Below are 20,578 nucleotides of genomic sequence, written 5' to 3'. Positions count from 1 at the left end.
TCATTGGTTCATAAATCATGTGCAGCTGAATACGTGACGACCATCAGTGTCACCGTGATTAACCAGTCTGTTGACGGCCTGCAGATTCACATGGAGTAACCGCAGACATTGCGTCAGCAGACCTATGCCTCTTTTATGATGTATTCCCAATGTTTGAGTGTAGACCTTGTGGTATTGTGGTTAGGTCAAACAGATCATTGTCATAGTAACCAAGTTTCATCTATATGTATATACATCCAAGTATAAGCCAACCAACTCGCGGCATTTTGGGTACAAAATTACTCCTTTGGCGAATATCCCATCAACCGATGGGGGTATCCCCCCCCCTTTGGCTTCAGAATTTTGTTTAAGTCACACTTGGGGATGTGACGGGGTCAAGCCACAATGCAGCCATTATAGGGCGCGGGCAGACCTTTATAAACTCAACAACAGCAATAGCCAACCAATAACAAGTTTTCGGAGCAGCATCCAAAGCCACACTAACGCCGACGATGACACCAGCGCTATGGATCTTATCCCTCCCAAATATGGAACAGCACTTGCGTACGAAATTAAGGGTAACAGTTCTCTTCTCCATATACAGACGACGTAATATAACCATTCTGTGTCTAGTTTGCATATTTATGTATATTTTTTTCAAATTTAATAATGGAAGTTAGAAGACTTGAAGGTATTGTCGACGATAGCACATGCAAACGGGTAAACACACGGGTGTCCTTACAAACTGGTGTACATGTACATTACGGTAAACGAAAAGAAAAGGTCACTATCAGTTTGTAAGATTTTATCTTGTCAAAATACATAAACAAAAGAATACAACAGCCAAAGTGTTCAAATAAAAACAATGCAACCATTTACATCAGAAATAAAACAAATAAAAAACACATCTTAAAAAGGCTTGCCTATCAGGTAAGGTACAAAAGCAATTTACTTGCTTTCCAAAATGCAAAAATATAAATGATAAGCATATTTAAGTGTAAATCAGTCATTTTAAACAATCTTTTCTAAGAATTGCATTCCTTGCTTTCTGAAAAAAGAAACCAAACCTACATAAAAAATATATATAATTATGCTCATAGTAATGATCAATAATATGATATAATATCCATACAAGTATATATCGCATACTTATTATATGCACTCTAAAGCATGTTTGTTGCTGGTAGTTTTGAGTATAATTATATATAAATGAGAACTACGATATCTCGGGTCACATCCATATATCCTATAACAGTCAGAGTCAATCTAGGAGTAAGGAACCATTCTCAAACTAGGAGATGAGAACCATCCTTCACAAAATATAGCACTATTGTGTATAAATGTACAAAAATAAGCAAAATAAAAAGATGCAGAAAAGAAAATGACAACAACTACACGAAATGTACTTCACTTCAGAAAAAACAAACACCAACTTTTCTTACAATCAATTGTTATACATGTATTTAGAATCGATTACACCAATCAATCAAGCATACGACTTGAAATGATTACCAAGCTTAAAAAGGACAATATTTATAAAGGTATACAATACAATTCTATACACAAGCTCAAAATTCAAAATGTGGATTGGAAGATCAAAATATCAGCACATTTATTTCAGTAAAAAACATTTATAGCAAAAGTAGTCAATAAAACATACCACTCATAACATAACAGAGTTAAAGGGACTCCTTCACAGATATATATTGCCAACATTTTTGCTTACATGTGTTCAGATGGAGTTATTTTACTTCCTTTTATCATGAACATATACTTATATGTCTTTGCTTTTATGCACAAACACCAAACAGCAACTGGCAGATGTGATATTTGAAAAGAATAGTAAATCCTGGACATTCATTTTTCAAAAGTGTTACTTATGATTTTCCGCGAAATAAAGCATGTCTGTCATATTTTTTTTAAATAATTGTTCACAGAAAATTGTTTTATCATTGTAACAATCAGTTCGTTGACATTTCACATGATTTGTACAGTGTGTGACCCTATACAATGTGAATGAGTGCCTTTGAGAGTCTGGTTAGCTTACTTGTTTGAATAAGCATACAAAGAGGGTTGCATCATTTTCTGCATGATATAAATTAGATACAGCTCATTATATGAGAGTGTCGGAACCTCATTATATGAGAATATCACTATGTTTATATGCCATATCTGCTGTATAGCGGTACAGACTGTATCATTGGTAATCATAGTACTTCTTTTAAATAATGATATACAGGCTGTATCTCTTATACACATAGTGAAACTTCCAAATAATCATGATTTTCACATACAATTATAGTTCAATATATAGCTCAGAGAAAATCAATTCCAGGAGGAAACACAAAACAGTCTTAGCATAAGTAACTATGATGGTCAAAACGTTAGACATTTTTTTCTTTGCTTGCATTATTTCTGTACTATGAATGTTAAAAGAAAAAAAACATTCAAACATGTATAAGACAAATTACCAATTTATGCCATTCGAGATGAGATTGTCACAGTATTGCCTTTACTAAGTCTCTTGTACAAAATATCCACACCTACACATTGGAAGCTGCCAAACAGGGCCTAGTGGTATCATAGTACAGCCAGAAATTTGCTGCCAAACAGGGCCTAGTGGTATCATAGTACAGCCAGAAATTTCATGGTACACCTGATCCAATGTGATTATCTAGTGTAGTTCTGTAAACATACTAACACTTAAAATTCCACGACTGGTATTCATTAAACATCTCAGTTATTCCCAAAGGTGATTTCCTCAATTTTTCAGTCAAATTTAAAGATGTGTAAACGTATTTTTAGCTTTGAAGTATGTATATTACATGAAACAATCAAGAACATAAAGCATTTAAGACTAAGTTACTGTATCACATGACCAGTAAAGGACCCAACTTTAAGTAGAAATTTACTTCAGTTAGGAAATGACTATAAAGATGTTTCTGTAAAACCCCAGATACTTAAATGGCCAGATTTAAAGCCTCATACAGAAATAATAAACCTTAAACCAGGAAAGAAACAGCTTGAGTCACAAGGAACATTTTTAAAAGTCACTTACAAATTAATTATCAAGTGAACAAATAACATTATAAAACGTATAACCATATAATCAAGCAATTCCTAATTGAATCATTTTCTCTTGTGTGGTACAAGTGTACAAGCATAAAATGTATTTTTAATTTACAAATGGGACCTTATAAGTAATAGATATTTCAAATAAAAAATGTCCAATCTTTACAGTGATTACAAATTAAATTGAAATTATGCAATATCATACAAACATAATGTACATGTCTTTCAAAATCGATGATGCACCAACATTTTCCCTACAAATTCTAGACTAGAACAATACACAGCTAAGAAAAAGGAATCATATGCATATATGTGAAACAAATCACTGTGCAATAAACAAGATCAAATAAAGTCACAAAGGCTGCTCCAGAACTGATACTGCATATATGCCCTATATATTTGCAGAGTTTTGCAGGAAAGTTTTATCTGTTCAATGCCATATAGACATCTTAACAGAGAAGGTTTCGTTCAGTGGCCGTATGAAATGGTAGTCGTAGGCCTTGCAATAAGGACATGGTATCATTCGACTGTACTCGCTGAAGTACTGCAGGCCGCTGAACACGTCAACCACGGCGCGATGACAGTGCTTGCATGTGAGTCGTTTCTGGCAGCAAGGCATAGCTGCAAAGATGTCGTACGAATACATTGAGCCCAGAAGTAAGGAACTTCCATCCCATTTGCACTTGCACGCAGCGCAACTTATGTCGTTCGCTCCTTCAAGGCACAAGACACACACTGCATTTATGTACTGAAGGCGACCTTCAGAAATAACTTGCAGAGCCTGATTGTCATAGGCTTGTGGTGAAAGAAACAATGTTCCATCAATCAGCGGGTACTTTTCAAATATACAAAGCTCATTTTTGCAAAGAACACAGTTCAAAGATGAAACTTTGTAGTTGCCAAGGTGATTGAGTACAAACATGTGGACATCATCCGACCCTGGCGTGACATCATCTTCCATTTTGATGTGGTACGGATTCTGCTTGTGTTTAGGTAGTATGTTGAAGGCTGACAGATCCATGCGTCTCCTGAACAAGTTGTTCATGACCATTCCTGAAGTTGGACTTGACCCTGGGCTTGGGACTGTGTCAAACTCGAATCTTTGCTTCACAGTTGACCCGGACGATTGCGGGGATTGAGGCACTGGGGAGCTGGAGCTGGAAGTCATCGATGAGGCAGAGTTAGGAGGACTACTTCCTGTGCTAGATATACTGTTGGCTCGTATACGGTCATCACTTTTGCGTTCAGAGTGCTTGTTCAGAATGATAATACTGGGTGAAGCTTTTCTTATATGTATTTGCATGCCATTTCTCTGTCCAACAGCAACTGTTTGTGGAACTGCATTACCATTGGTATCACTTTGGTCAGCTTTTTGAGAGTTGACTTTAGCAGCATTTAGATTTGCATTAGTGTTGTTATTTCCTGAGGGCCTTCTCTCTCTAGTTGCAGCAACAACAGCATGATTGTTGTGCACAGCATTGTTGAGAGCTGGTTTTGATGGCTCGATTTTCTTCTTTGGTTTCTTTTTCAAAGCGTTATCAACTCGCACTGGACGAATGTAGTCCAAATCCTTTCGTAGATGCCCCTTGCCACAGGAACAATCGCATGCTTTGAAAGCCAAATCATACCCTTTCTTGGTCCACAGGTTTTGCAGACGCTGTTTTTCACTCCAGCTGCGTGCACGACCGCACGAGCGCAGATACGCCAGCACGGACTCTTCCCAACTGTCGAAACAACTTTTGTGCATCCAATTTCCGACAACACAGAGCTCATTATTACACGCAACTCGAACTGCATCTCCAACATCTTCGGTGTCAATCAGCTCCTCCTTGAGAGGGCAGCTCCCAGGCATGCAACATGGTTGCATTCTTTGACCATTCTGCGGATTGCCTCCATTGTTGTTGTTTACGTTGACGGCGTGGCCATTTTGCACGTTGTTGTTTGTGTCCGCTCGTATGCCATTATTACGAGCATGTTTCGCGTGTTTTTGGTGTGGCATTGTAGATCGATGTTGCTTCTATCCTTGCACACTATTGAAAATGAATGTCACAGCGAATTACACCGTAAATTTCCTTTAAAAAGTGTGTTCATGTGTTGACAATCCCGGCGAATTTTCCAATTTTATCGTCCTAGCCGAGCTCTTCAATTGCTTCATATGTCGCGCTTTCTGATTGGGCAGTTTCTAGGTAAGTGTCGTAATGAGAAATTTGATTGGACGGCCTTGGCCGTGACCTTGTGTCAAATTTTATTATGATAATGTGAGCTAGCTTGTTTACTACAAAACGTTAAATAGGTCAGGAATCTGTGATCTGATATTAACTGGTTTAATAGCAAGTTAAAGATCCATATAGGACTAGCTGGGACTATTTTCAGCTATTCAATTCAATATTGACGTAACTGTCTCGAACAGCAATGCTTTATGCCATTTTAAAATCAATTTATTAAAATGAAAAGAGCACACTACCCAATTCACATACAGTACAGTATACAGTATACGACATTTATACCGCTAAATTGGTGATATAATTTACATACTGTTACAGTACAATATTTATTGATGCGGACATTACTGTACTCATAATATGAATAGACGACAATTCTAGAGTTATTCTGCACATACTGACACAATTAATAATTATGTTCATAAATAGCCAGAGGCGGTGCTGGGATTTGAAGGTTGAGTGAGGGTGTACATGGGTTCGTGGCATCCCATGTACACCCTCCCCCCCAAAAAAACAAGAATACACGATTAAAACGAGTAAACAAAGCAACGCAAATACGGGCTGTTTTCAGTCGAAAATGGTACATGTTCGATATCCGAACTGTATTGACCGTAATGAAAAGCACCACCGCCATCTAAATCCGCTAGTGATAGTTCAGTATCATCATCAACCAATTTAATAAGCCAATTTTACACTGCTATCCAAAACGCCCATCAGTCCCCTCTTTCTACCTTAAATCATTTAATAATGAATAATATCGATGGCATCATTTAAAAATGCCGGACTTACATTTTTTTACTTTTTCAGGAGATACAAAAAACAATATAAAATGTCATATACAATGACATGTATGTTCGGGGTTTTCTGCAACTTCTTCTGACCAGTAAACTCAATTTCTATTGGCTGTTAAGTCCGGTGTTTTCAGAAAAGGCGGCAAACTTAAATAATTATGTTAATAAAAAGATGAAAACCCCGAATGTAGGTTCGGCTTTTTTAAATGGTGCCATCGATATGTTTAAATCCATGTTTGAACCAATGGGCCGTATGATAACAGATTTTATAAAAGAAAGATATTTGACTTTTAAATTCCAAGATTTTGATCGACTTTAAACGTGCTGTACTAGTTGGCTGAAACGCCAATAATTTGTCCGTTTACAGTAAAGTTTAAACAAAACATGTAGTCTGATTTTGTGACGTAGGCGACATATACTTCCCACGGTAAACATCCGACGTTGGTCCGACGTCGCTCGACGTGGGTATCTGTGGCCATGACGTGGACAGCTGAAATCACACGTGGAAATCCCGACGTGGAAACTCTGACGTCCGTGCGACGTGAATAAACGATGTCGTCTCGTCTGTGAGTTTATCTGACATATATGATTTCAATAAAAATTGAATCGCACTTAATACCGACAAGTGAATCCAGGGGGAGAGCATTCGCCCCCCCCCCATCCCCGCTTAGAATCATTCAAGTCTATTTATTCAATGAAGGAGAAAAACAGTATCACAATACGCCAAAAAATTCACCATTTCGGACTATTGATTGTTAAACATTTCGTGGGGGAGTGTGAGCACACCCCACCCTCACCCCCTGTTAAAAAAATGAACCAAATAAATCAGTTGGTTCTGTGGAAGTGGTGCAAGTAAAAGCTACCAGACAATGCTGCATATAATACAACTTAGAACTATTAAACCACTTCCATTATAACAAAACTATTCTTTTGTCACAATTCTCACCAAATGATATAAAAAAAAATCTTAATAATTTTATAATTATATTAAACACTTTATGAGTGCGTTTGAACCGATATGAAAATGTATAGGTCCAATATCTGACCGATATATTATTAATTATTAGATAGATATAGAAAACGATATAGGACCGATCGATATATTAACGGTTGGTGAAATATTTCTTGTTGGTCATATGCATTACATCCCTTGATTTTAATTAAGTTGATTTTTTTGTTCATTTGTTTGAATTTCCAATTTTACATATCTTGAGTGTGATCAAATAAGTAATTTATGAAAACAAATATTAACATTGAATATAAGTTGATTTTAAAATATTTTAATTTAAATACGTTTATTTATAATCACCCCGACATGTGGTACCAGTACCCCCACTGTGCAAGCTAGCGCTCGGCATCTAAAGGGTAGTACTGGGAAATTGGTGTACTCAGTACTGTTTGAACCCAAAAGAGTTGTAGCCAGTGTATCGTATCGATGCCTTTCGCGGAGCACGTTAAATAACCAAGAAGTCTCTTCGCAAAGAACCAGGTTTTGCACCCGGATCTTGTTTCTCACTCTGTTCCTTCAAGTCTTCCAATGTCTGGATTTGACTGAGAATTGCCCTCACTTCTATCTCATGTCACTTTTCGCATTTACACACAATTTAAGTCGTGATGGTGCAACGGCGGGGCCAATCCATTATGCAGCCAATGGGCTCAGTAAGACCATGATAAATTCAAACAAACAAACAAACAAACAAAGTTTAACGTTAAATTATAATAAACTTAGTTTTTAACGCCCGTACCTGAGCCGTTCGCACAGCGCGCCAAGTCCACTGTCGTAACAGTGACATTGCAAATAAGAGAAAAAAGTAGATCTAAAAATAAAAGTTGTGGAAATTGATGTATGTCAATAATAGTTGTAATTGAACGTTGGGTTTTGACGTCAAACCACTTTGCAAAATCCGAAGTCAAACCCAGGTCGGAGTCCGACGTCGACGCGACGTCAACTATTCGCTGGGTAAAACAGTGCTGAAAGAAGCAATCGGGTATTTGCGGCGCTGCTAAGATTACACAATAAAAATGCTAAATTCATCTTGTTGTAAAACTGAGTTTTAAAACTACTAGGATCGAAGTCTGATTATTTGTCATCATGCTTTCTTCTCAAAAAATGAAAATCTATGAATATAAATACCCACGAAATTATCTTATTTCAAAAAACCACGAAATTCCAAGCCCACGAATATGAATATTTTCACCGTATTTATATATTTGCAAACATCACTAAAAACGAACATACTTTTATTGTTAGTCTTTATAAAATAAGTATTCAGACAGTTAAGGGAGTAGCATTATATTAGTAATTATATTGCCACTTTTCTTAAGTTTGAACCAGTATTTTACAATACGTACATATCTATTTATATACAATGGGTATCTACCCAATTCACCGTAAACAACAACATTTGAAGACGATTGTCTGACGCCTAGTACGGCTTTGCAAAATTTTAAATGTATCTTTTCTAGCTGTGTAGACTTCGTAAATCCCCAAATTTCACACCCGTATGTAGTTATAGATGAAACAAAGGCATCGAATAATTGCAAAGCTACCCTAGGTTTACATTCATACTTTTTAAGATTTGACAGCAATGTGTTTACTGCTTTTAAACCTTTACCAGATAATGTTTGGGTATTAAGGCTAATATTGCCAGTATAATTTAAAGTTACTCCTAGATAGTTAAAATCATTTACAATGTCAACATCTTCGTTTGCATACAACCATTTTTCATTACGTTTTGTGCCACCTCTTTTGCGAAAAATTACAATTTTAGTTTTAGCAATATTGACCTCTAAGCCCCAGGTATTACAATAATTGTATAAACGGTCTAACGACAATTGTAAGTCTTCCGGGGTTTCACCAAGAACAACCATATCATCAGCAAATAACAATAAAATCAAAGAAATATCACGTAAAGCTAAACCACAATCGTTTCTATTTTGTAAATACAATTCTAAGTCTTCCACAAATAATGAAAACATAATCGGGGAAAGTATCTCTCCTTGCCTTAAGCCTACTGCTATATTAAAAAAGTCTGAATAGCTATTAAAGTGTTTTACACAGGACTTTACTGACTGATACATATTGCGTATAATACGTAATATCTTACCATCTAAATTGGATTTATACAACTTTAACCATAGCGCACTGAGATATATAGAAACAACACAACGTTTCATATCAATGAAACAGCAATACAACCGTTTATTTAAGTTAACGTATTTTTGCACAATTGACTGAAGAATAAACACTGCATCGACTGTAACCTGCCTCTTCTAATACCAAACTGTGTATCAGAAATTACATTATTTTCTTCACACCATTTAGTTATTCGCTGATTAAGTACACATGTAAAAAGTTTTACAAAATTGCTTAACAATGTTATACCTCTATAATTTTTAACATCCGATTTATCACCTTTCTTATGTAATTGTACGATTATACCCTTAGTCCAGGCGACTGGAAATTTCCCAGAGTTTAAAATAATATTAAAAATTTCTGTAATATATCCTCCCAATATGTCACATGCTTCTATAAAATACTCATTTAGCAATTTATCTTCTCCAGGTTATTTATTCTTCTTAAATAATTTTATAGCTTTACAAACCTCATCGTATGTTATTTGGTGATCTAGGTCACCGAAAACAGTACTAAAATCATTGAAATCATGGTTGTTATTAAAACTTTCAGCCTCCTCATTTATTTCATGGGTAATATCCGCAAACATCTGCTCGAAATGATTTTTAAATCTTCCAAGGGTACATTTACATTCGTATTACTTGACTTTTGTGAATGGAAATATCTCCAAAAATCTTTAAATAGCGCTGCATGAACAGGGTTTTAACGGGTTTTCATTATTGTGATTCACGATCATGTGTGTATTAATAAGGTGCTGATATGTAGCACAGTGACTCTAAGAGTCCCCGTGTAAAACAACCACAGGGGCCGCCCCAGGTTTATTGAAGCATGATGGTAAATGACAAATTAATTTTTTATTGACAATAAAGTTAATGTCGCTGTGTAACCAGGGAAACCAGGATGGATAATGTAACCAATCCCAGCATAAGACTCCATCCTATGGTGTTACAATATGAGTTTGGCTTGCCAAGGATTTATTAACCAGAGAAATAAAATAGAAATTGGTTGATCATCCAGGGTGAATTTAAAAGATACACTAAAAACGTTTTCGGTTGGTAATTAGATGTTGCATAAACAAAGACAATACAAATTATTATATTGAAAACGATACTTTTCAGGGCCACTGTTAAAATTTTAAATAGTATTTTAAAATGATATATACATTATTTACATAAAAAATGGATTCTCACCCGGGAGGAACGATAAATAGATAATCTGTAACGGCTGGTGAATTATTGAAACAGCATTGAAACAAACTCCACGAAGCCTTCCTCCCCGCAAATGTTTGGGGTTTAATAATATAAAATGAAAATATAAAAAAGGGTGAATGCATATGCTATTCCCAACCAAGAAAATGAAATATATACTATATTCACAAAACAACTTCGAAAATACAACAGATTAAGAGAAACAGTTTCTTAATTAAAATGATCAAAATTAAAATAATTGCTTTCAAACAATTGTAAATGAAACACCTAAAAAGGTTATTAAATCCGTGATATTTTCTCATATTTATACCAAACCAGCAAAAAAAATCAATGAAATGTCATTTTCAAAACAAAATACACAAACATCCGTCTATACGTACACTTTAAAAGTATATAAAATAAATTAAACAAAATAAGTCTTGAAAAATCTTTAATTTCAAAACTTATTATTTTTTCCTACTTTGTCTATATGGTCAGCAACTCTCTTCTATTTCTATATCGTCAGCTAACTCGTCAGCACTTTAGTACGTGCCTGCCAAAATGGCGTGCGTTTGTTATTCCCACGTGGGCTATCACGTGATGTTTTAAGCGGGGAAACTGTGCGCTGGGGATGAGATCATTATGTCACGTGATGGAATGATGCGCTTTAAGTGGATAGTAATTCTTTGTTTACGTTTCGATGTTCATTCATTTTGGGGCGCAGGGATACTACTTTAATATTATCTTTTCTAAGTTCAACAAATTAAAAGCAGAAAATATATATTGCGTTATGATTGCTTCTTGCTTTGTCAAATCTAGCTCGGTTATTGGAAACATAGCTTGCAATTTATATAGTCCGCACTTTCTCAAACTACATTTTTGGTGGTAAATAGGCAGACAACATTTGTTACTATTAATGGGCATTTTGATGTTGTGAGTGTCGAGTTTGTGGCTACACTGAACAGGGTTAAAAACAACCCCGTTCAACTGTTCAATAAAACTAACGGCGGGGTGGTTTAACTTTCTCGCCAAAATAACAAGTGACTACATAAAGAGCAGAGCTAGTTGGTCAACTAAGTGCGAACACCAAATAAGTTCGCTCCATTTTCTGTAGATCGCCAACATGAACTTTCACGTATACTTTAATACGTGTAAACTGTAATTCAAAAGGAATCACGTTCTGTGCGGTTTAAATAATATTATTGAAAATGCGAAGGGACTTTTGGGTGGCAGTGTACTTTGTACTGTATGTCATCCGTGATACTATGCTGATATAACAAAACTATTTTTTGCACGAGTTCACGAATTGGAAAACTCAACACAACCCAGGGGTAATAATTTTACAGCGGATGACAGACATCTAGATACCATCAACTTCAAACGCTGCTGCATAAAAGTGAAAGTTGGTAGATACCCGATACATATATAAATAGATACGTACGTATTTAAATATGCTGGTTTAAACTTTAAAAAAGTGATAATATAGTTATGCAATCGGCCACAGACAGATGCTATGTTAGATATTGATATTGATAATGATAAAACAAACTGGTTAAGTAATGTTATAACCATCTCGCATGATATGAGTTCTATTGGGTATGGTTCCCATACTGACAGAAACCATTCTTTTTGTATTTTTAAACAATGTCTTATTAACGAATATCTACAACAATGGCAAGGAAATTTTCAATGAAAATTGTGTTTTAACTATCATCTATATATAATTATCACGGTTTGATTTCATTTTGGCGAACTACAGAACATGGAGCGAGCGCATAGCAAATTTGTATAGAGATCTTAAAATTTCATTTCAATTTGAATACGATATGTGAAATTTAATAATCAGTATATTCCAATGACTGACACATCGTAACTGTGTATTTAATAAGTTGCATTAACCGCCTGTAAAGGGACATGACTCTAGCCCCGGGATCTAGATTGCCCCACCCCCCCCCCCCCCCAAAAAAAAAAACCGTCTAAGTTTTCTTTTAATTTCTAAACGTGAGAAAAACGTAATAAAATACGCTCCAAATGCCCCATTACGGACTATATATTGTTAAAATTTCCTGCCAACACTTGCAACCAAATATATTTCGGTTTTGAGGGTTCTGAGGGAGGGGCATGAGTCAAAGGGTTACGGCGCCCCCATGTCGGCAAGCACCCTCTAACGTCGAAGTCTTGATTTGCCCCTGCATCGGTTATCAGTCTGTTTGTTGGGGATCTTGACCTTGTGATACTTGGTCCAGTTAATATATTTCGAAACAACACAATTATACATTTACGTTTAACTTGATGATACATGTCTTAAAAAAAGGTTGTGGTTTTTTTTTTCATGATGTCCCTATGTCCATAAATAATCAGGAAGGGATTTAGGATCTGCCGTTAAAAAGAAACCTTGAATAATTTTAGAGGGAGCGCCCGCCGCCACCGCCCAGTCTTAAGCCGCTCGTTATAATGCAGCCAGTGTGACACTAGCGGATCCGGGCCAGATATGTGTGTCTATATCGGTGTTTATGTCATTAAATAATTGGAGATCCCACACCTCCTCCGCTTTTAGAATTAATATTAGTTATTGAACTAGGTGGAGTAGCAGATGCAGCCACAGTGGCTTGATGACAAAGGCTCATTAAAGTCACAAATAATAATTCCAACTAGTCAAAATTATATTTTATGCATACTTGAACATGTATATCATCAATATAATACACTGCCATAAACATAAAATGAGATTTGACAAAATTCAAAAATACCCTATACTGTAAGGCCAAAAAAATACCTGTGTTTCCGGTAACCCGACCGACCCTATTTTTTCCTCGCCGACCCGAATCTTTTTTTAGGCATAAAAGTAAAAAATCAAAAATTAAATATATCGTCGGTAATTTCGTTGTTTGTCTGCCTATGTTTCCGGAGAATAAACTTTCATTCCTATAAAGTGCGCGGTGTTATTTATCCATGTCCAAAATAGAACTTACTTTTTTACATTAGGCTTTGCGTATATCATGCAGACTTCTTATGATTTGGCTTTGCGAATTCATGCAGGCTTAACTGCGAGGTTCACATAAATGTATTCGCAATTATCAATGGTTATTTATTTCGCCTAATTTAAGTCCCATCAACTGAAATCCAAACAAAAACCTGCGAAAGTTTTAACAACACATTTATAGGAATGTGACGGCTGCAGATCAAACGGTACAATTTGTGACGTCACGAGCACGAGCGGTAATAAGATCAAAGGCGCGTGGATATGGTTTGTATTTAAATCGGTCGGTCGGATACCGTATGATACCATTTGATTGCCAGGGCTTGTAAGAAAATACCATACGATCGAAAAATTATAATAATCAATAATCGTCGTCTGGGAATCTTAAAACAATGACCGAAATGTTTGAATTCACTACGAATATGAATGAAACTTTGATTTACGAGAATAATGATATATTATAAATAATAAAATAAGATACGTAAAAAAATCCATATCCGCGTTTACTTGTTTTGTTATTAACCTACCTCCACATAAAAGAGCTGACAGTTGACAAGAAAATCGGCGATTTTCTTCAAGCAAATTAACAAATTTAGTTGATAAATGACTGTTTCGCTAGAACATCATCATAGATTTGTAAAAATTGAAGCGCTGGATTTGTTCTAAAAACCGATCGCGTCTTATAAAGGAGTATACCAATAAAACACCAAATTTCATGGGCAAAATTGGCGGGAAAATACGGTAGTCGAAGGTAAGGAACTGATTTCAGACATTTAACAACGCTGTTTTTTTCTGACTTTTTTTTAATTATGGAAAGCTTAGATATAATATAATTGATTTGATTCAACATATTTTTGCATGAAATCGAAACTGTAAAAAAAAAAATCCCGACCGACCGACCCCATTTTTTTCGACATGTTACCGGAAACAAAGGTTGTTGTTTTTATGGCCTTATATGAAACAAGTGAAGAATTTTCGCCGGACGAAAATGTAAACAAAGACCAACTCTCGTTGAAAATAACAACTTCTTCGTATTATTAAAGCTACAAACAAATACCTGGCTCATAGATGCAGTTTCCCGTTATATACACGTTAAAACCGGTATTCTTGTCGAGAGAAACAGTATACGACGAAAATGCTTCAAAATGCGAAGTATCACAAGCGCTAGCCAGACATTGTTCTGTCAAAATGACACAGTACCCGGCTCGCCTTAATTAGTTGACTATGTCTTTGTTTACATTTTCGCCGGGCGAACACATTCTTCACTTGTTAAGTTGTTTCATATTACAGTATAGGGTATTTTTGAATTATGTCAAATCTCATTTTATGTTTGCGGCAATGTAATATATTGATAATATACATGTTCAACTATATGTATAAGATATAATTTTGGCTAGTTGAAAAGATTAATTGTGACTTTAATGAGCCTTTGTCATCAAGCCACTGTGGATGCAGCACAGTTGTCAACAAACTGATGTACTAGATATTAACCCACGTTGTTAACTTCCCTCGATATTATAGCTAATGTGAAATCCCTACATTACCGTGTGTGAACAGTGTCAGGTTTCTGTTTGCTTGCACAAAAAGATCGTACCTGGCATGGAAATTATGAATATAGTTGTATGTGATTCACACAAATTAACTGAAAATACTTTAAACATGGCCTGTAAACGCCAGCTCCACCACTTTACGGTGGTGCAAAGAAAAAGAGATAATTCGCGAAGAGTTTTGTTTCCGCAAGTAGTATGCATAACCAGCATTATGTTCAATGAATGACAAACATAGCAACTTTAGTATTTATTCCAAAAGCGTTAACTTTTTATATTATATTACTTCATGCGCAAAACATAATCGATAGCGCCACCACTACTCGACAGCGCCACCACAAGGGCAACAGCGCCACCACTTTTATAAATATGTGCATTTTTCCTTTTTAAGAAGTGCTTATTAGTTTTGTTGTGTTCCTGCATAGGTACTATACATAACAGTTATGTTTACATGCGTGAGAATGTTCTTACGGGGTGTGTAAGCACCGAAATGTACTTACTATGCAATCAGATCTCAAAATATGCACAAGTCTGATTCGGGAAAAAAGCTCCTGGCACCTCAGTTTGCACAATATTGAAACGAAAAAGTAACCAGCCTACAGTAGAAGTGTTCTTACACGGTACCACATTCTCCGATTTTCGAAATATGTCCGTTAAATGAAATTATCAAATAAAATATAAATCATACTCACGTTTGTCCATGCATACATAGGGCACAGCTCCACCACGGAAATGTCGACAGCTCTTTTTCTTTGCACCACCGTAAAGTGGTGGAGCTGGCGTTTACAGGCCGTGTTAAAATCTAAGGAGAAAGCGAGAGATATCGTTCAGCCTTGATGACCTGGTATCTCTTTTTTTTTGCCCGTATCCAGGTTAAGTACGAACATTAATGATCAGTGCATTAGGATATATATATATAGAAGCATCATTTACTACAACGCTATAGGGGATCTTATTGTGAGTACCAACCTAGTTGTTTTACATGTAATACATTTTTTTGAAAATGCATGTACATGCTGTAGATAAAAAGTTCATTAACCTTAGTTGTAATATGACAGTAAACGAGTACAAGTCTTTAAAATTACACGTCTTTACATTTTCTATTGAATTAATGACAAACTGTGTCGACAGTTGGTAAAATCAGGAACGGGTTTTAGTCTTTCAGATCGTGAAACATTTCGAATATTTAAACATATAATTAAGTTGCTCAATGAAGAAGGTCATTTTCTATAATGACAAAAGTTGTTCATGACTCATTATAGATTTAGACCGGCTAGCACAATTTTGCTGGTTGAGATATAAACATTAAAAATTGACAGATGGTTAGAATCAAGATCATATTACAAACTTACCTCCACATTTAATGCTTCTGTATGCAAATTAATTGGCTTTTCAAGATTTTGTTGCATTAAATAATCGTGGCATTTGCTCCGCCCAAATACAACCAAGTAAATTTCGAATCATGTGCAACTTCAACTTCACAAATCAAGAACTGACGCATTGAGCGTTTATGCAATGGGCGGCCTCATACACACGTGCAGGATTTATACACCAGTGTTCATTCACCCTTCATAATTTGGCCCTTGGAATTGTGAAAGTAGCGACGAATTGCCTAAAATTGTGAATGAATCATAGTGTATTTCAAACGAGCAAAGCGCCCATTAAGATCCTGAGTTTGAAGATATTTCGAATGGGATAGAAGACTTTACTTAAACATATCTTTACTTGTTGACTTGTGAAGATTTGTAAATATTTTTGTGAAAACAAGTTTACTGTTTGGGATTGAGAATGGTGCTGAAACTCGGCCCCATTTTCTGTCGAAAAAAACACTCTGCAAATGTGAACTGTTTGTCCTCATACACCGGATATGGTCTTTTTACCGAATACTCAGTGCTTACGTTAAACCAATCTTACTTTGTATGTTTATTATTTGTGTAGTACACACGTGGAACTTTCCCCCATATATGGCGTTTGGGGTTCGTGAAGCACTAGAAAGCAATGTTATCTTACATAATTGATCAATTGACTATAGAATACTAGCATATAGGAAAAATATTTAGTGGTCTCTGACCTTGTACGTGTGTACAGGTTAATTCTGCGCACTTCGTCATCCACGTATCATTTACATTGTAAGCGTTAAAAAGCTGCACTCTCACAGATTGGACGTTTTGACAACTTTTTTTCTTTTCCTTCGACTCAAGTTTTGCGAAAATCTATGGAAACCAGTTATATAAGACTGCTGACAAAAATATAGATCGCAGATTTTTTATATTTAATTTAAAAAAATGATGCAGCTTTCTTAAACCGTTAGTAACGGTTTAAGCCATAAAACATTAATTTTCGAACGGAAAATGAAAATCTGCAATCTGATCATTTGTCAGCAATCATTTATTTATTATGTAATATTTTTTTCAAGTTATACTCATAGAAATTTAATGAAATGTCATTTTATCAATTTTAATTATTTTTGTTAATTTTTAAACGATATTAATGGGCTGAATGGCCATAATTATTTAAATACTATTTTTTTTAAATATCAAACGACTGAAGGGCCATATTTCAGTGACCAAGCTATGTGAATATCACCTGGGATCCAAAATGTTTAAACTAATGTCAAATTTAGTAATTGCCACACGATAAATTTAACCGTTACCGTTTTTCGTCTGCGAGTCACCCTAGTGTTGCTGACTGTCGAAACAGAGTGAGTTAAGGGTCTACTGCTTTATGTCGATGAAAGGAGTGTATGGGGCTACTTTAGCGTTGTATGTAAATAATGATATATTGCAGTGATATTATGGCTTATAGATATATTCTTCATGTTGTGACTTACCTTCCTAATTCCAAACATTTACAGGCCGCTGTCTGAAGCACAATGAGTGCCGAGTGGCTGCGAAACATGGGCGGGGGGTCGCTGACGGACGAGGAGATGCAGAAAGTCCCCTACCCAACGGTGGAGCTTACAACGCATGTAATCATCAAGTCCATGCAGTTTTACGGCATTATTGGCACGTGGATTGTCGGGCCCCTTGCAGCAGTAGGGAAGAAGGAAACGCGTAATACTGCTTGCCTCAGAATGAAAATGGCGAAATGTGGACGGGTTGGCGTGCTTCTGGGTGTACCTGGGGGGATTTTAGCAACGTATCTTACAATCAGGAAAGATGAGGAGTATAAAGTATGGGACCGCTGTTACCGGCTTCGACACAATCGCGGACAGGTGCGTGTGGACCAGGCTTGCACAGTGACCACCTTGGGTGGCGCCGCCATAGGGGCGGCCACCGGAGGAGGGGTCTGGTTCGGCGGCCTGATGGGGATGACGGCCGGCTTGTTAGGTGCCGCCATATATAATGGTAAACTCGCGGCCAAGCAGAAGGCTGAAGCCGAAGAAGCGAAAAAGAATAGTTAATGAAGATATTCCCATGTTAGTGTCTACGGGGTAAAAGAACTAGTATATAAAGAGTCTGGTGGGACGACAACAACAATACCAGTTGGCACAGGTTAAACAGCTACGAGCATAACATGTGATGTTACAGGAACAGTAAACACCAACAGCAGAATTAAAAAAAAAATCTTGTGAAACAAGTTATTGCAACATGTTAATCGCTCTCCGAAGTTGTCACGATTTTTACACGAAAGTGTGGTCTTTTGTTGAGATATATTAAATTTTGTATACAACTTAAAGTTAGTGACTCTGAATGTTCTCACAATATGATATTTTTATGTGTGAGTATGCATATCGAAATATTTATTTTTATTAAATTTGGTACGAATGTCAGGGAAGCACAAGTCTTTGCAGTAATGTCCATATCTTAAACGGCCAATTGTTTCAGAGAAAGCATACTTTTTAATATTACTAGCCATATATAGCTAGCTATAATACTAGCCATAGGCATCGTTGTTGATGTGCACATCTAACGTTAGCCATAATTGATATTATCTATTCTAATATAAACTTGCTACACATGTTGCTAGAAAAAATACGCATATCTTAATAACTGATGAGCTTTGCCCCTTTTCCACTAAAAAACATCAGACGAGCGTTTGCGTTCTTTCCGCGGCGTTGTTGTTATTTTTATGTGTAAAGAGAGGCTGCCACGAACAAGTCGTAAAAAAACTATTGGTGATCATTTAAAATTATATAAACTTGCACCGTCGGACTCTCGCGATACATCATTGCGTTCTGTTTTGTTGTGTACATTGGGCGAATTGGCGAAGAAAATCTCGTTATCATGAATTATTAGAGGCAGTTTCATAGGTACTGCATGGACCAAATGCGGAAATAATTATGCACATACAATTATACTAATGTGTTCTCGAAGAAAAAAGTCTTCTTCAAGCGAAATGGTCGGCCAGATAGCTACAAATTATAAAACACTCGCTTAGACCACTTGCCTTTGAAGAGTATTCAATGGTAACATGCAATTTCATTGAAAAAAGAGTTGTATCACCTGCTAATTGTCAGATAATTTTCCCACGGAAAGGTAATGATAAAAATACCGTGGTTGCGGATGATGATACATACTTTCTGCTCCTAGCATCTCCTTCTCCGTCGTCACACTATGTGTCTAATACCGGATGAGTTATAACCTCTTCTTCCATGCACCAACTGTCTCCCCGTTGTCGACGGTTCGTAGTTTTAATTTCAATGTGATTTCTTTTCTCAAAGAATTAATACAATTGATGGCATCTAGTGATCAGCACCATTCTTATGTCTATGAGGAAATGTATAAACTATTAAACCAATATTAAACATTTAAAATCCACCTTTTTAGCTCGCCTGTTTTTGCTGTTTTTTGACGATAACATTGTGGGTATTTTGACAGCCTTGGTGTCGTCGTCGGCTTCGTCGTCGTAGTTCAAACACTTGTCGAAACCTTTGTCATTACTATGAAATGTCTGTCACATATTACTAGTGTCTATATGCACATGTATAGCGAGGTCCATGCCGTTATCATTTGTCGAGTTATGCCTCTCTCTTGTCATATCATAGTAACAATTCAAGACATGTACATTGCACCCATACTATTAGTGACAATATGCACATGTGTAGCGAGACCCATACGCATGTCATTATCATTTGTCGAGTTATGCCTCTCTCTTGGTCATATCATAGTAACAATTCAAGACATGTACATTGCACCCATACTATTAGTGACAATATGCACATGTGTAGCGAGACCCATACGTATGCCGTTATCATTTGTCGAGTTATGCCTCTCTCTTGGTCATATCATAGTAACAATTCAAGACATGTACATTGTACCCATACTATTAGTGACAATATGCACATGTGTAGCGAGACCCATACGCATGTCATTATCATTTGTCGAGTTATGCCTCTCTCTTGGTCATATCGTAGTAACAATTTAAGATATTTACATTGCACACATATTACTAGTGACAAAATGGACATGCGTAGCAAGGCACATTACTCTGTTTTTAATAATTGTCGAATAATGCCCCTCGAAAGTTGGTAAAGTAAAACGAAAATTAATAATAAGTTAATAACTGTTCAAGATAATTTCTTTCAACTTGGTATACGTATCACTAATAAAAATGTACACATGTGTAGCCTGGCCTGTAACTCTTGCTGATGTTTTTTTTTTCGAGTTATACATGTATTTTAAAATTAAAAAAAAAAATCAGACCAGCGTTTGCTTTCGCTGA

The 20,578-nt window shown here is 36.2% G+C and overlaps 2 protein-coding genes across 2 annotated transcripts; one reads left to right on the top strand and one right to left on the bottom strand.

Moving 5' to 3' along the window:
• Positions 1-769: 769 nt before the first annotated feature.
• LOC128239332 (headcase protein homolog) lies at positions 770-5,190 on the bottom strand. The gene has a single exon (XM_052955943.1). It carries the CDS (start codon positions 5,048-5,050, stop codon positions 3,482-3,484), a length of 1,569 nt encoding a protein of 522 aa, XP_052811903.1. The 5' UTR covers positions 5,051-5,190; the 3' UTR covers positions 770-3,481.
• A 10,546-nt stretch (positions 5,191-15,736) lies between these two features.
• LOC128238694 (uncharacterized) lies at positions 15,737-20,556 on the top strand. Its single transcript, XM_052954850.1, has 2 exons — positions 15,737-15,871; positions 17,769-20,556. Exon 2 carries the CDS (start codon positions 17,787-17,789, stop codon positions 18,315-18,317), a length of 531 nt encoding a protein of 176 aa, XP_052810810.1. The 5' UTR covers positions 15,737-15,871; positions 17,769-17,786; the 3' UTR covers positions 18,318-20,556.
• The last annotated feature ends 22 nt before the right edge of the window (positions 20,557-20,578 follow it).

This window comes from Mya arenaria, chromosome 6 (genome assembly GCF_026914265.1).
Source record: "Mya arenaria isolate MELC-2E11 chromosome 6, ASM2691426v1".
NCBI classification, from domain to species: Eukaryota; Metazoa; Mollusca; class Bivalvia; order Myida; family Myidae; genus Mya; species Mya arenaria.
This window is presented reverse-complemented; position numbering and strand designations above follow the sequence as displayed.